The sequence below is a fragment of the Dipodomys merriami genome, unplaced genomic scaffold (assembly GCF_024711535.1).
Source record: "Dipodomys merriami isolate MVZ:Mamm:240054 unplaced genomic scaffold, mDipMer1.0.p SCAF_28, whole genome shotgun sequence".
NCBI classification, from domain to species: Eukaryota; Metazoa; Chordata; class Mammalia; order Rodentia; family Heteromyidae; genus Dipodomys; species Dipodomys merriami.
Genome location: NW_027204270.1, coordinates 13,714,684 through 13,729,752, shown reverse-complemented (window position 1 = coordinate 13,729,752; position 15,069 = coordinate 13,714,684). Strand labels below are relative to the sequence as shown.

The 15,069-nt window shown below is 52.3% G+C and overlaps 1 protein-coding gene across 4 annotated transcripts in view; it reads right to left on the bottom strand.

The window, feature by feature from the left end:
• Window positions 1–15,069, bottom strand: part of Stpg1 (sperm tail PG-rich repeat containing 1) — a 42,444-nt gene that overhangs the window by 5,520 nt on the left and 21,855 nt on the right. For all 4 annotated transcript variants that reach the window (XR_011375581.1, XM_070037625.1, XM_070037626.1 and 1 more), the window contains 2 exons: window positions 10,362–10,470; window positions 6,575–6,740 (listed from right to left, as the gene is read on the bottom strand). Coding sequence is in view for 3 of the 4 variants with exons in the window: in XM_070037625.1 (XP_069893726.1) it covers window positions 6,575–6,740; window positions 10,362–10,470 (275 nt within the window). In the remaining variant the exon portion in view is untranslated. The remainder of the gene's footprint in view (window positions 1–6,574; window positions 6,741–10,361; window positions 10,471–15,069) is intronic.

The window sequence follows — 15,069 nt, the reverse complement described above, 5'->3', positions numbered from 1 at the left end:
TGGGGCTCAGTTTCCTCTCATGCCCAAGGGTGATCATAGCAGTACTTGCTTTGTGGCTTGTTGTCAGTGTTAAATAAGACAGTGTATTTGAATGAAACTGGGCACTCATGACCAGTCCTGGCCCTCAGTGGGAACTCATAATACCTTCTAGCTGTTGAGCTAATCAGAAAGCATTGATCACATCTACCAACTGGTAGTACTTACCTGGTGGCTTGGTGATTGACTTGTAATGTCTGCCATGGCCAGAGAAAGGCAAGAGTCATCCCACATGGGCAGGGTCCCTATCCCACAATGAGAAGAGCTCTAGAGACCATTACAGCATTGGTAATCTGGAATCCTGCTAAAACACTGGGCTGGGAATGTAGTGGTCTCTGCATGATATTAACTACATCAACACTGGAACCAGTACTTGAGTCTAAATCTTCTAAGTGATTCATTCTGGGACTCCATTTTCCCACCTGTTAACTGAGGGAGTTGGATAAGATGACCTTTGGGGTCTCTTTCAACTATGACCATGTATTGGGTCTTGATGCACAGGTCCCTAGATCACCAGGCATCCTTGGGGCTCTCAGGCACCCAGACCCCTCGGCCACCACACAGCGGGAAGGGCTGCCTCACGCCTACAGCTTCTTCCTTCAAGGTTTCTCACCGAAAGGAGATGGAAGCTTCTCAATGCACAGTGGCCCAGAGAGCACGCCTCATTTCAAAGCACAAAAGACGCACATTGATTCCTCCTCCCTTGACTGCTTTGGCCCACCATTTTCTCAAACCCAAAGAGCCAGGGACCAAGAAGTCTACTGAAGAGGGCGTGTGAGGGCGGGACTACAGGCTTGGAGGGGAGAACTCGCCCCACCCCAGGATCCAGGGAAGAACTGGAGGTAGGATTCATCAGTAGCCTCTTTCCTCATAAACCAGCACTGCTTTCTCCATGGTCTGGGTCTGGTACCCCTTCCCAAGCACCCCAGAAATTTGATAGGTGTCTGACTGGTCTCCCTGACCAGTGTGTGAGGTTGGAATCGTCCTATGAAGTCACTGTCAGTCTTAGTCAGCCCATGATGCTAGCCCCCACTTTGTTCTTGATGAAAACCACGAGGTACCTGCTCCCCTAAGCATGGTCAACAAGCAGCGGAGCAGACTAAGCCCCAGCCCTACCCACACTCTCTGCCAAAATGGGCTAGAGCAGCCCCTTCCTGCACTCCATCACTGCTCAGCACCCTCTTTCCAATGCTAGGGGTCCTCAGAGAACATGGGCCTACCAGGCATTCTTGGGAGTCCAGGCTGCTGTGTTCAAGGACACAGACCCAGATGTCCTCCGGGTATCCATGGCCCCAGTGCAGATGCGCTCCCAGACAGTGCTGTGTCTGGATGTCCCTTCCTTATTCCTTGTGTCCCTGGCTTCCCTAAGCCTCAGTTTCTTTGTAAAATGCCAGGCACCAGTGGCTCATACCTGTTATCCTAGCTACTCAGGAGGCTGAGATCTGAGGATTATGGTTCAAAGCCAGCCTGGACAGGAAAGTCTATGAGACTCTTATCTCCAGTAAATCATCAGAAAACTGGAAGTGGTGCTGTGGCTCAAGTGATAGAGCACTCGCCTTGAGCTGAAGAGCTGAAGGACAGCGCCCAGGCCCAGAGTTCAAGCCCCATGACCACCACCAACAACAACAACAAAAAGTGGTGGGTGGGACGTGGGGCGGTCAGGGAGATGAGCAGCTCGCCCCGCGTTACTCTCTTCACAGGGCTTCTGTTGGCAGAGAGCTTAAGACTCTGCACTGAGAGTACACAGAGACCAATTCCTGGTGGGCAGTTTTGGAAATCTACCCTGGAAGGGCCAGCAGGCAAGAAAGGGCATAGTAGGGACACTGCGGGGAAAGAGGGAGCCCCATAGGAAGGGAGGACAGACAGACACCAGGAGACAGACGCCCGGCCCCTCTGTCACCTTCAGCCTCCAGCCCCCATCACCCGTGGGATGTTCAAGTCCCCCCATCTCTACCACAGAAAGCTCCTGTGTGGCCACTCCATGAAGCCTAGTTGCCTGACCTGCCCCCACATCCCCTTCTAGGGCCAGCAAGACCCTCCTCTACTCTTTCACCACCCCTGCAGGGACCCTCCATGGGTGACCTCTGGAGGGAGATGGACCCAGTGTGGTCACTACTGGTGAGGTGACCAGAGGGGGCACTGTGAAGGCTCTGGTCCCATAGCACAGATTTCCATGCTTTCGCGTGTGTGTGTGTGTGTGTGTGTGTGTGTGTGTGTGTGTGTGTGTGTGTGTGTGTGTGTGTGTGTGTGTGTGTGTGTGTGTGTGTGTGTGTGTGTGTGTGTGTGTGTGTGTGTGTGTGTGTGTGTGTGTGTGTGTGTGTGTGTGTGTGTGTGTTGGTCATGGGGCCTGAATCCTGGGCCTGGGTGCTATCCCTCAGCTCTTCAGCTCAAGGCTAGCATTCTACCACTTGAGCCACAGCACTACTTCTGGCTTTTTCTGTTTATGTGGTGCTGAGGAATCGAATCCAGGGCCTCATACATGCAAGGCAAGCACTCTACCACTGAGCCACCTTCCCAGCCCCAGATTTCCACACTCTCTGTGTGAAGCCAGCAAGGTCCCAGACGCCGCTGGCCCTCATGCGGGGCTGATGGCTGGTGTCCCAGTAGAAGCCAGCAGCTGATGAAAGTCAGACAGACAAAAAAGCCAGCAGCTCAGGGGCACTGTGACCCAGAAGTCTTCTCCAGGATGCCACTGCTGAGTGACAAAGGGCAAAGCCAGCCCTGCCCCAAGGAAGCAAAGCATCCATCAAAGGCTCAGATTTGCCCCACTGGAGTTAAGGGTGTTGGAAGCTTCCAGTAAACATCCTGGGGGAGTTACACACTCCCAGACACAGGATCCCTATGGGGAAGGGGTTCCCAGGCCTGGGATGGGGGGCAGGCAGTGGAAAAAAAGGCAGCTGGACCAGCAGGGAGGGGATGTAGTATCTGGTCCTGGGTAGGTGGTGGGTGACAGATGACTTTTCTTGGGAAGATGCATCCCCTGCCTTGCTTGTAATTAGTCTGCGGGAGCAGGGACTGTGAGGGTGTGAGATATGATGTAATTGCCAGAGTTGGAGCCCAGCCCGGGGCTTGATCCCGGGGCTCCAGCTGTGACAGGACAGCAAGCCCGTGCAAACCCAGTGGCTTAAACCTCCAGGAAGTGGATGAAGGGCGTTTCTTGTCCTGGCTGCGAGCGAGTCGGAGGGCCGAGCTGGGAGGGCCTGCCATCTGCAAAGCCCTGAGCAGGACTCGCCCTCCGCCTCTGAGTCACCACGGCGGGTCCTGGGGACCTGCAGGGCCTCCACAAGGGAAAGCTTGTGACACTCGCTCCGCTTCTAAAGACACCGTGGAAGCCCGTAAATCCTCTCTGCTCTGAGTCAGTGCGGTGGCCGAAGCCCGGCCACGGGGTACAGAGCCGGGCCCTGGCCCAGCACCTGACCTCCTGGAGCCCTGGAGAAACCTCCCAGGTCCCTGGCCGGGTCTGAGTGAGGGTGGCCGTGGGCACAGCCGCCCTCTGAGGCTGGACACCCGGGCACAGGGGCCTCGCTGCCCTGCACAAACATGAAGTCTGGAGGCAGACGCCCTCCAGGCTGGCGACAGCGTCTTCATCGTTCCCTTCATCATTTGGCCGACAAGGGCAGATGCGTCTCTTTCTTGCAGTCCACAGTGTCATGTTCTTGCTTTGTCAGTAAAGCCTGGGGTTGCTCCCCTTCCTCTTTTCCATGTATTTTGTCTTGTTTTCCCGAGATGGGGATCTTGCTTCGTAACCCTTAAAGATTCTCCCGCCTCTGCCTCCCGAGGGCTGCAATTTGTACAGAGGTGCACTGCCATAAACGGCTCCGGTTCCATTTTGAAATGTGCATTGTGCACTTCCCCCTCTCCCTCCCCCCATCAGTGGTCCAGGCTGGCTCTGATGACTTCTCTGTGACAAGTGTTGGGGTCCTGAGAGCGAAGAACCTGAGCTAGGAGACACTGGGTCTCACAGCACCCTCTCCTGCAGGCCTTGTCAGGTCCTTTAATGTGCCAGACCCCCACCCCCACCCCACCCCAGGGACTGTGGACAGTACACCACAGCCCCCAGCCATACTACCAGGATCTCTTCATTCTAGATGGCTCAAAAAGGCCATGCCACTGCACTGCTCCACCCGGTACCCCTGGGGTGTCTGTGGCCAGGACCTGGGGGCCTGTGTGAACCAGCATTGCTGCCTGCTTTCCTGAGGGCGTTCCCGGGAGGGCCTGGCTGAGAGGTTGGGTGCCCGGCTGACCCAGGACGCCACAGGGCAGCTGATGGGGCAGTCGGCACCGTGACAATGACCGCCACTGCTCCTCCAAACTGAGCAAAGGCCAAAAAGCCATTTCTCTTGGAAAAACTGTAAGAACTTGAGTGTGGTCCACTCTCCTACCCAATTTCAAAGTTTCCTTGACAAAATTTCCAGAGTCAGACTCAAGTCCCACCAGTCCATGTCTTAATACATCCACAGCCTATGGAGTCATGTCCGCTATACTAAGAATAATAACTAGAAGTCTGGGGGTGGGGGAGAGATCACAGGTGTGACAGGTGTGAGTGACCAGCCACCTGGCTTGTCCCCACTTTCATTTTTTTTTTTTTTGGTCCGGTCTTGGGGCCTGAACTCTGGGCCTGGGCGCTGTCCCTCAGCTCTTCAGCTCAAGGCTAGTGCTCTACCACTTGAGCCACAGCGCCACTTCCGGCTTTTTCTGCTTGTGTGGTAATGAGGAATCGAACCCAGGGCCTCAGGCATGCAAGGCAAGTACTCTACCACTGAGCCACCTTCCCAGCCCCCCCACTTTTATTTTTTGTTGTTTGGGTTTTTTTTTTTTAACTGTATTTTTTTTTGTCTTTTCTTTTTTGGTACTGGGGATCGAACCCAGGACGTTGCACTTGCTAGGCAAGCGCTTTGCCACTGAGCTACATCCCAGCCCCACTTTTATTTTTTTTAAGCTGAGTTAATATTAAGTCACCATTTGGACCTACCGTGCACCTAAACATAATTTTAATTCTGAAAGCAACCTTACGAGACACAAATAGCTCACACTTTTACTTTACATGGGTAGAAGGCTCAGAAAGGTTTGCCCATGACCCAAGGTCACACAGCATAAAAACAGCAGAGCCAATAGGACTCATTCACACCCAGTGAGACCAAAGGAAGACACTCTTAGGGGAGGAACACAAAGGCGCAATGCCTCTGTGTGTCTGATCATATAAAATAATATCTATCAAAATGAACTCCAGGAAGAGGAAACGAGAGGTTTGTTCTCTGTTGTTGTTGTTGTTGTTTTCTTGTTGTCTTGTTTGGTAGTTTATCTGTCTTGGGAGGGGGAGGGGAGGGGGAACAAATGCAGCAGCGGTCCTCACTAGACGCTGTGTTGAAAATGAACTCTACAACTTGTGGATGGGGCCAGGAGGGAAAAACTGAGCATGAGGGAAGAGGTGACATTGTCCAAAAGGAAATGCATCCATCACATGACTGGTGTAACTGTACCACCACCTTTACAAGAACAATTTATTTGTGTTTCTTTTTTTTTTTTTTTTTTTTTTGGTCGGCCGTGGGGCTCGAACTCTGGGCCTCGGCGCTGCCCCTCAGCTCTTCAGCTCAAGGCGAGCGCTCTACCACTTGAGCTACAGCGCCACTTCCATACAAGAACAATTTAAAAATATTTACAAACTGGAAGCGAAGCTGCGGCTCCAAGTGGTAGAGCACTAACCTTGGGTGAAAGAGCTCAGGGACAGCGCCCAGGCCCCAAGTTCAAGCCCCATGACCAACCAAGAAAAAATAAATTACAAAAAAAATAACAGAAATGGTGTTGTAATGTGTTTGTAACTTTAACTACATATCACTATCCTATTATACTGTGAAATTTGTGAAACTTATGTAATCATTTAATCTCAGTAAGACATTAGTATAAAAAAAAGAAGTGGTACTGTGTCTCCAAGTGGTAGAGCACCAGCCTTGAGCAAAAGAGCTGAGGGACAGTGCCCAGGCCCTGAGTTCAAGACCCATGACTGACAAATACATATATCAGAGCCAGAGTTTAGGTCCAGCAGGTGTGATCAGCCTCCCTGGTTCTGTGTATCCTGTCAGACTGGTTAGAACAGTGCAGTGGAAACAAGGCCAGCACCCACCAAGTGCAGATTCATGATGACTTGAGAAACTTCCAGACAGTCCCTAGCAGGGTCCTGGGGTACCTAAGTTAGCTGTGTGGACTCAGGAAAACCCCTCTGCTTTTTCCTCTATCAAGTAAGAATAATTATTCCTACAGCAGGGCTCATAGGATAATTAGGCGAACCTTTAAGTTCCTAGCACACACCATGCATTCACCAAGTATTAACTGAGCACCTATTACATGCTCTGGGCCCCAAGAGTTTGGTAGAAATCCCTCCCCATTCTGTCCATGTGAGGCTCCTCCTCCCCAGGCACTGACTGGCCAAAAAACAAACAAAGGAGGAGGAAGAGGAGGAGGAGGAGGAGGAAGAGGAGGAGGAGGAAGAGGAGGAGGAGGAGGAATAATAATAATAACAGTAATAGTAATCAGGACTCACGGAATCTGGGCTTTTTTCAGAACTTTGGTGTGCTCATTCGGGTTGTAATAGCCAGGCCCCGGGCCTGAGGTTTGCAGCTTGACTCCACGATCAGTTTTCGATTTGAAACAAGACATTAAAGTCTTGGGCGACTGCTTCACAAGGGACTCGTTGACATTGTAATGCCCTAAACAGAAAGGAACAGGAGCACGGAATGAGGGGCTCTTCTCAGCCTCCTCCCCTCCCCACACATCCAAGGCCGCCTTGGCTAGAGGGCAGCCTCCCTGAGGAGGCCTAGGGTGCAGAGGGCTGAGCCGGGGGATGGGGGGGACAGAAGGCCAGGGGAGACTCAAAGTCACATTCCCCATGGTAGGGCTGCAGGCTGTGTCTGTGGGAGCCCATGGCTGGCACCCCCTCCATTCTCCGCACTAAATAGTTATTAATGCCAGAGGCTGTTCACCAACCAAGGACAGGACGGGGCACTCAGCTGGGCCCAGAGGCCGGTCCCACACGCACCACAGCCACCCTCCAGGCCACGCCGAGTGGTAGGAAGCGGGAGGTGTTCTTGGACACCATGCGGATGGATGTCGCCCAAGTGACAAGTAATTATGGTAAAGGGAAAGTTCCAGATGCCAGGCCACACACAGCAGCAGCTACAGCGTGGGCAGTGCCAGTGCCTGATGCCCACGTCCCAAGGCAGGGCTGTGGGAGGGGTGGCTAAGCGGGAAGCCTGCAGGCCGTGAGACAGAGCAGGAAATTAAAACCCAAAGGTCAGTGTGCCAGAGGACACAGCTGGTTAAAACAGACTGGAATCCAGAAACATCCATCAGACACACATGCACGTGTGTACATACACACACGCGTGTGTGCACATATACACATACATTTTAAAATGGCATGTGTGCATGCAGAAAACTAGAACCTTTTGGGGAAATAATGGCACTGAGTGAGGAAAGTATTTCCAATTTTCTAAACTTTATAAATTTACTTTTTATTGTTCTCAGTAGAGTTTGCTTCTCCATTGCAAAGTACACAGAACAAGATGGGGGTCAGAGCAGCGGGGCATCCTGGCGGGGAGGGGGGGCGGTGTGAAGGAAGGAGATGCAGAAGAAGAATCACTCTGTGCTGAGGGGCAGTTTAGTAACAAACATCAAAACCTTAGGTATAAGCCGGGTGCTGGTGGCTCACACCTGTAATCCTAGCTACTCAGGAGACTGAGATCTGAGCATCATAATTCAAAGCCAGCTCAGGTAGGAAAAGCTTGTGATATTCTTATCTCTAAGCACCAAAAAAACCAGGGGTAGAGCAGAGACTCAAGTGGTAGAGTGGCAGCCTTGAGTGAAGAGCTCAGGGTAAGAAAAAAAAGGGGGGCTGGGGAGGTGGCTCAGTGGTAGAGTGCTTGCCTTGCATGCATGAGGCCCTGGGTTCGATTCCTCAGCACCACATAAGCAAAAAGAAAAAAAGCCAGAAGAGGCGCTGTGGCTCAAGTGGTAGAGCGCTAGACTTGAGCTCAAGAGCTGAGGGACAGCGCCCAGGCCCAGAGTTCAGGCCCCATGACCAGGACCCCCCCCCAAAAAAAATACTCATTACCTGACTTACATAACTGTAATCCCCCCCCAAAAAATATTCATTACCTGACTTACATAACTGTAATCCTGCTGATGTCTCCTATAGAATAACAATTTAAAAAAAAAAAAAAAAAAGCTCAGGGACAGTGCCCAGGCCCTGAGTTCAAGCCCCAGAACGGGAAAAAAAAAATCTTTAGCTATTTATAAACCTGGACTAGGAAGGTGGCTCAGTGGTAGAGCGCTTGTCTTGCATGCATAAGGCCCTGGGTTTGATTCCTCAGCACCACATAAGCAGAAAAAGCTGGAAGTGACACTGTGGCTCAAGTGGTAGAGTGCTAGCCTTGAGCTGAAGAGCTGAGGGACAGCGCCCAGGCCAAGTTCAGGCCCCACGACTGACCAAAAAAATGTTTTTTGTTTTTTGTTTTTTTGGTCTGGTCGTGGGGCCTGAACTCTGGGCCTGGGCGCTGTCCCTCAGCTCTTCAGCTCAAGGCTAGTGCTCTACCACTTGAGCCACAGCGCCACTTCCGGCTTTTTTCTTTTTGCTTATGTGGTGCTGAGGAATCGAACCCAGGGCCTCGAGCATGCAAGGCAAGCACTCTACCACTGAGCCACCTTCCCAGCCCTGACCAAAAAATTTTTAAAAAATTAATAAACCTATGCCTTAGCAATTCCACTTGAAGAAATTTACATAAAAATTATTGTAGCTGCAGTGGGGATCGAACCCAGGTCCTTGCACACGCTAGGCCAGTGCTCCACTGAGTTACATATTTCTAGCATAAAGTCACCTTTTGTTTTTCTCTCCTAATTTTTCCTAGTACTGAAAATTGAACCCATACTCATAGGCCTCATACTCATAGGCAAACACTTTCCCTCTTAAGCCCGGCCTCCAGCTCAGGAAGTAATCTTAATCATGCACAGAATGCTAGCCGCCAGGAATGCTGCCCTGGTGACATCTACACACAAGAGTGCTCAATTTGAAACCACCTAATTTCTAGGGAGATGACACTCATTCCCTAATTTATGCAATCACCACACGATAGAATACTATGCAGCCACTAAAAATGATGTTTTGGAAAGATTTTCAACACGGTGAAAATATATGCTTAAATTTTTAATGCCAGATGTCTACATCCTTGACAATATTGGCCCATTCTCTTTCATAGATCAATGTATTTAAAAAACCTATTTTATATATGCCAGAAAATAAACATATACATATATATTTGGGGTTTGAAGTAGCAAGTGTGGATCTGGATGCGTCTGGATTGCAATGTAGCTGTGGGACCCTGGGCTATGATCTGCACAAAGTCATAGGGGAACATGGGGTGCTGGGGGGGGGGAGGGGGGGAGCGGGGAGGAGGGGAGGGGGGAGGAGGGGGAGAGGGGAAGCCACTTGAAAGGGCCAACGCCCACACAGCCCTGGCACAGAGCGAGGCTGGGCAGGTGCCAGGAAGCCCCTCCCGCTCCTGCTTTGGGGAGCCCTCAGGGTCCAGGAGCAGGTCCCTGTGGCTGGTGCGGGGTGCACACATTTCAGGCCTCTGCTCTCCGGTAGAAGCAAACCGAGGAGGAGGGGCTGTGGGCGGGCGATGCATGGTGGGCGGTGGCTGAACCCCAGGCTGAGCCGCTCAAGCGCTGTTTTTGTTTCTCAGCCTCACTGGGATCCTCTCAACTTTAATCAGTCACAGTTTTCCCCACGCCCTTGTGATGGCCTGGGAAGCCCAGGCTCTGGGGTGGGGCAGGGGTGAAGCAGAAGGGTCTTCAGGGCCTCCTGGGCCACGTGCTCCAGCTTGAATGCCTAGCAGCCCAGGTGGCCCCCACACTTCCCCAGCCCCAGCCCAGGGCACCTGCTGGCTCTGGTCTGTAGGCCTGGGAGGGGCGGGGGGAAGGGGGAACGAGGTGGAGAGCCTCTGTGTGGGGAGACTGGCTGGGCCCCATCCAAGCACCTGGCTGTGTGGTCATCCCAGCTACAACACACAGAGGCATGCACCCACACACGTGCACACACATGCGCACGCACACACAAGCCCTTCAGCAGCCTGGGATGGGGCATAGAATTTGTACCCTTTGGACCTGGGAGGTGGGGTGAGGTTCCCTGGGGGGGAACCCTCGGCTGCTGCTCCCCCTCCTCCCCTGCTTCTCCCTCCTCCCCCTCCTCCCCTTCCTCTTTGTCCCTCTCCTTCCTCCCAAAGCCCCGCTCTGGGAGGCCAGAGAGAACAGACGCTCAGCGGCAGGCAGCTTACCTGGGGCAGGTGCCCGTCTTGCAATGTGGAAAAATTCTCTTGGTGTTTTTGACATAAACCCCGCCCGGGCAGACACATTGTTTTTCTGCCTGCAGCAGGCGATGGAGGCCTGGGGGAGACAGAAGGGGAGAGAAAAACACACAGGTGGACCCAGGGCCGCCCTGCGTGTCTAGGTCACATTGTGTTTGAGTGAGTGGTAAATTAGGGCCAGAAAAAAAAAAAAGAAAGCAAGCCAGGCGCTGGTGGCTCCCACCTGTCATCCTAGCTACTCAGAAGGCTGAGAGCTAAGGATCACGGTTCAAAGCCAGCCTGGGCAGAAAAGTCCATGAGACTCTTATTTCCAATTAACCACCAGAAAGTTGGAAGTGGTGCTCAGCTCTTCAGCTCAAAGCTAGCGCTCTATCACTTGAGCCACAGCACCACTTCGGGCTTTTTCTGCTTATGTGGTGCTGAGGAATCGAACCCAGGGCCCCATGCATGCAAGGCAAGCGCTCTACCACTGAGCCACCTTCCCAGCCCTCACCTGTCTTTCTGACATGAGCTACAAAGGTCATTTGGGCAGCACCTTACGCCACTGCCCCTGCCCAAGTGGTCTGGGATCCTCCCCCCCAGGGAAGGCCCAGTGATCCCTATGGCTGGAGGACAGCACCCAGACACTAAGCCAGATTCCCTGGCCTCCAGGGTCCCCTCAGCTGAGGCCAGGCTGTGTGGCCGAAACCCAGGCTTTTAGCCTTTTTGAACCTGCATTTTCTCATCTGTAAGAGGGAGCCCGTGGCCCTCGGGCTGCAGGGCACAGGCAGGCAGGGTGCTCCATAGAAGTTGCCCACAGGAAGGTGGGTGGGGCTTTGCACATGGGTAATGCACGGCGCACAAATTATCTTCGTTACCTTTTCTTTGCTTTTGGGCGGTACGGAGGATTGAATTTAGGACCTCATGCTTGCTAAGCTGGCATTAAGCCACACCTCCAACCCCTTTTGGCTTTTGGCTGTGATCAAGGGAAGGTCTTGCTTTAAGCCCAGGGTCAGCCTGAGCTGTGATCCTCCTGTTTGTGCTTTCCTGTGTTGCAGGGAAAGACTGGAGTGTAGCACTGCATAGCTGGGATGGTAGGCACCGAGCCATTGGTTGTGATGGAGTCCTATGAACTTTTATGCCCAGGCTGGCCTCAAACCATGATCCCCCCCATCTCTACCTCCCAAGTGGGTAGGATTACAGGCTTGAGCTGTTGTGCTTAACCGTTTTATTTTTCCATTATTTCTGACCCCCCTGACCCTACCCTGACTCCCCAGCTGCATTCCTCAACTGTTTAAACAGTCCTATCAACGTGGCATCAGGCACACACAGGAGAGAGCCACCGCGTTTAAGATTGGCATCAGAGTTGCAAGCGCTTCCTTGTCTCTAGGAAATAAGATTTCTGGCCAGTCCACACAATATACATTTGCGAGATCATCCGTCGTTGCACTCAGAACTCTAAAAATAGTAGAGGGGAAAAAAAAAATAAACCGCTGGGATTGTTCCTCTGTTCCACATGAATCACTATAAATATTTCAAATGCCAGCTTGCAGGCCGCCTCCGGTCCTCATTAGATAACAGAGGTAATAAAATGTGTGCTCCGCTCCCTGCGAGTATTTACTGAATGAGGGAAACTATTTGATAGAACCAGGAGGGTTTGCTTTATTTTTTTCCGTGATACTCTTTGGTTAAAAAAAAAAAAAGTTTCTTGAGAAATGCAGATGGCATTTTGATTCTGTATTGACAAAGGTGGAGGAATTTGGTTTTTCCCAGGGTGCAGGGAGACAGACGAGGCTGCATGCAGAGAGGGCAAATAAAGAGGCCAGGTGGACAGGCTAATTACTGGACGGGAGCACAGCTAGGTCGCAGGCAATAATCACCCAATGCCGGGGACACTCCCAGGGCTCTGAGTAGGAGGGGGGCCCTGGCAGGGGGGGGGAGGCGGCTAGGCATCCAGAGCTCAGAGCAGCCAGCGGTGTGGCTAACAGGATTAGGCCTCTACCCCTGGCTGGCGGGCGCTGCCCTGGCTCTCCCGCTGTGATAGGGGTGGGGAGGGGGACTGCTTGCAGACAAAACAGGATCTCAGCTTTATTCTCCATCTCTGGGAAAGGGGGGCGGGGTCGGTTGCACACTGCCCTTGGGGGAAGGCATAGTTAGGCAGCTACATCTGGATGGGAACTGGGAGGGGGGGGGAGGGCAAACTGACGGGAGGGAGGGGCATTTAGTCCCTGAAAGAAATCACACCTGGCTCTCGAAGCAAGTCTATGAAGGATTTCTGTTATCTACCCCTGGGACATGTTTTCTGATGAACTGCGTTACTTTTAGGATCATACTAAAATAATAATGGATTTTTTAAAACCCCAAACACTAAAATTGATTTATTGGCAGAAGTGTACAACTCTCTCTCTCCCTCTCCCTCCCTCCCTCCCTCCCCCCTCTCTCTGTTGTGAGGCTTGAACTCTGGGTCTGGGCGCTGTCCCTCAGTCCCTCAGTTCTACCACCTAAGCCACAGCGCCACTTCTGGTTTTCTGGTGGTTTATTGGAGATAAAAGGCTCACCGACGTTCCTGCCTGGGCTGGCTTTGAACCTTGATCCTCAGATCTCAGCCTCCTGAGTAGCTGAGATTACAGGCGTGAGCCACCGCTCTTTCCTTCTTTCTAGCAGTACTGGGTTTGAATTCAGGGCCTCCAGCTTGCTTCACTTTGTTGTTTGGCTGATGTCCTACTACTTGGGCCATGCCTCCAGCCTGGGTTTTGTTTCATTTTGTTTTTAATCAGAGATGGGAGTCTCATCTCACAGACTTTTTTTTTTGCCCAGGCTGACCTCAAAACCTGATCCTCCAGATCTCAGCCTTCAGAGTTGGTAGGATTACAAGGGTATAAGCCATTGGTACCAAGCTCAGCAGCACAAAACTCTGACTTGGACAGTGGCCATTTCTACAGGGTAAGGCATCTCTCCCTGGCTGGCAGCACCCAGGCTGTGGGGACCATGGACACCAGGGATGCCCTACAGAGCACACGGGACTGGGGGAGGGTGGGTGGGTCACCAGCCACGGCACCTTTCCTGCCTGTTATCTCCCGGGGACCCTCAAATGGCAGAGGTGCAGCGGCCCTACATCTCCATTACTGCTTTCTCGGGCCACACTGTCCCCTGGACAGCCTCTTTGCTGAGCTCCCTGAGCCTGATCAAAACCCAGGCTTCCGCCATTCCCCTCATAATCGGTATGCCAGCAGTGGGGCGTGAACACAGGGCCCTGACCTTCCACTTGGCTTTTTCCGCTCAAGTCTGGTGCTCTACCACTTGAGCCACACCTCCACTTCTGGCTTTTTGGTAGTTACTTGGAGATAAGAATCTCACAGAGCTGTCTGCCTGGGCTGGCTTCGGACCTCGATTCTCAAATCTTAGCTTCCTGAGTAGCTAGGATTACAGGCAGGAGCCACCACAACTAAGCCCAGGAGCTGGTTTTTGAAAGTAAGGTACCTTACTCACACTTCCACCAAGGACACAGCTCCATCTCCTTCCCTAGGGTCTTCAGGAACAGGCCTGCCTGGCCTACCCTCCTCCTACCACCTTATACTCCAGCCCTATTTTCTTCTGAGCTAAGTTCCTTGTTGTCCCATGACCTTTGCACATGCCAGTCCCTCCACTTTTCCCTCAGTCATTGGGTCTCAGCCTCTGAGGCTTCTCTGCCCACCAAGGGCATGGTACTGCCAACCCCTAGTGCCCCTACATGAGCTGTCTCAGGCTTCGAAGGTTTGTCTCCTTTAGAGCTGATCGCCGTTGGTTTGCTCCTTTACTGGCTTTTGTCTAAGCAGATTCGACAGTGGTCCAGGGGACCAGGTCAGCGTGACCCCTCCCCCAGCTTCCCACCTGACCACCGAGGGAAATGACACCACCCAGCTGGCCGCGTGAGGCCGCGCCTCCTCTCCCATGAGAGCGGGAATCAGAGAGTCCACACCATGGATGCTTGAGTGTATTAAGGGTGATGAATAAACCAGCGCCTGATTCCTGAGAAGCATATCACTATTATCATCATCACCACGACCATCATCACCACCATTATCATCACCATTGCCACCATTATCACCACCATCAACAACATCACCACGATCATCACCATCACCATCATTACCATCTCCACCATTATCACTACCATCATCATCACTCTCACCATCACCATCACTCTCACCATCATCACTATTGTCATCACATCACCATTATCACCATCCCTACCATCACCAGTATCACCATCCCTACTATCACCACCATTATCACCACCATCACTATCACCACCGTCACCACCAACACCATCACCTCACCACCATCACTACAACCACCACCCTCCATCACCACCATTCCTCACCACCCTTATCACCACCACCATGGCCATCATTATCTTCAGGCTCTCATTACCCCAGGAGGACCTTGTAGATCCACCCTGCCAAGGAGTGTCACCAACTGCCTATGGCTTTCACCCCTGGAAACATTACTGTTCAAAATTAAGATGTACAAGCTGGGTGTCGGTGGCTCACGCCTGTAATCCTAGCTACTCAGGAGGCTGAGATCTGAGGATCGCGGTTCAAAGCCAGCCCAGGCAGGAAACTCCGTGAAACTCTTATCTCCAATAAACCACCAGAAAACTGGAAGTGGCGTTGTGGCCCAAGTGGTAGAGCGCTAGCCTTGAGTTGAAGAGCTGAGG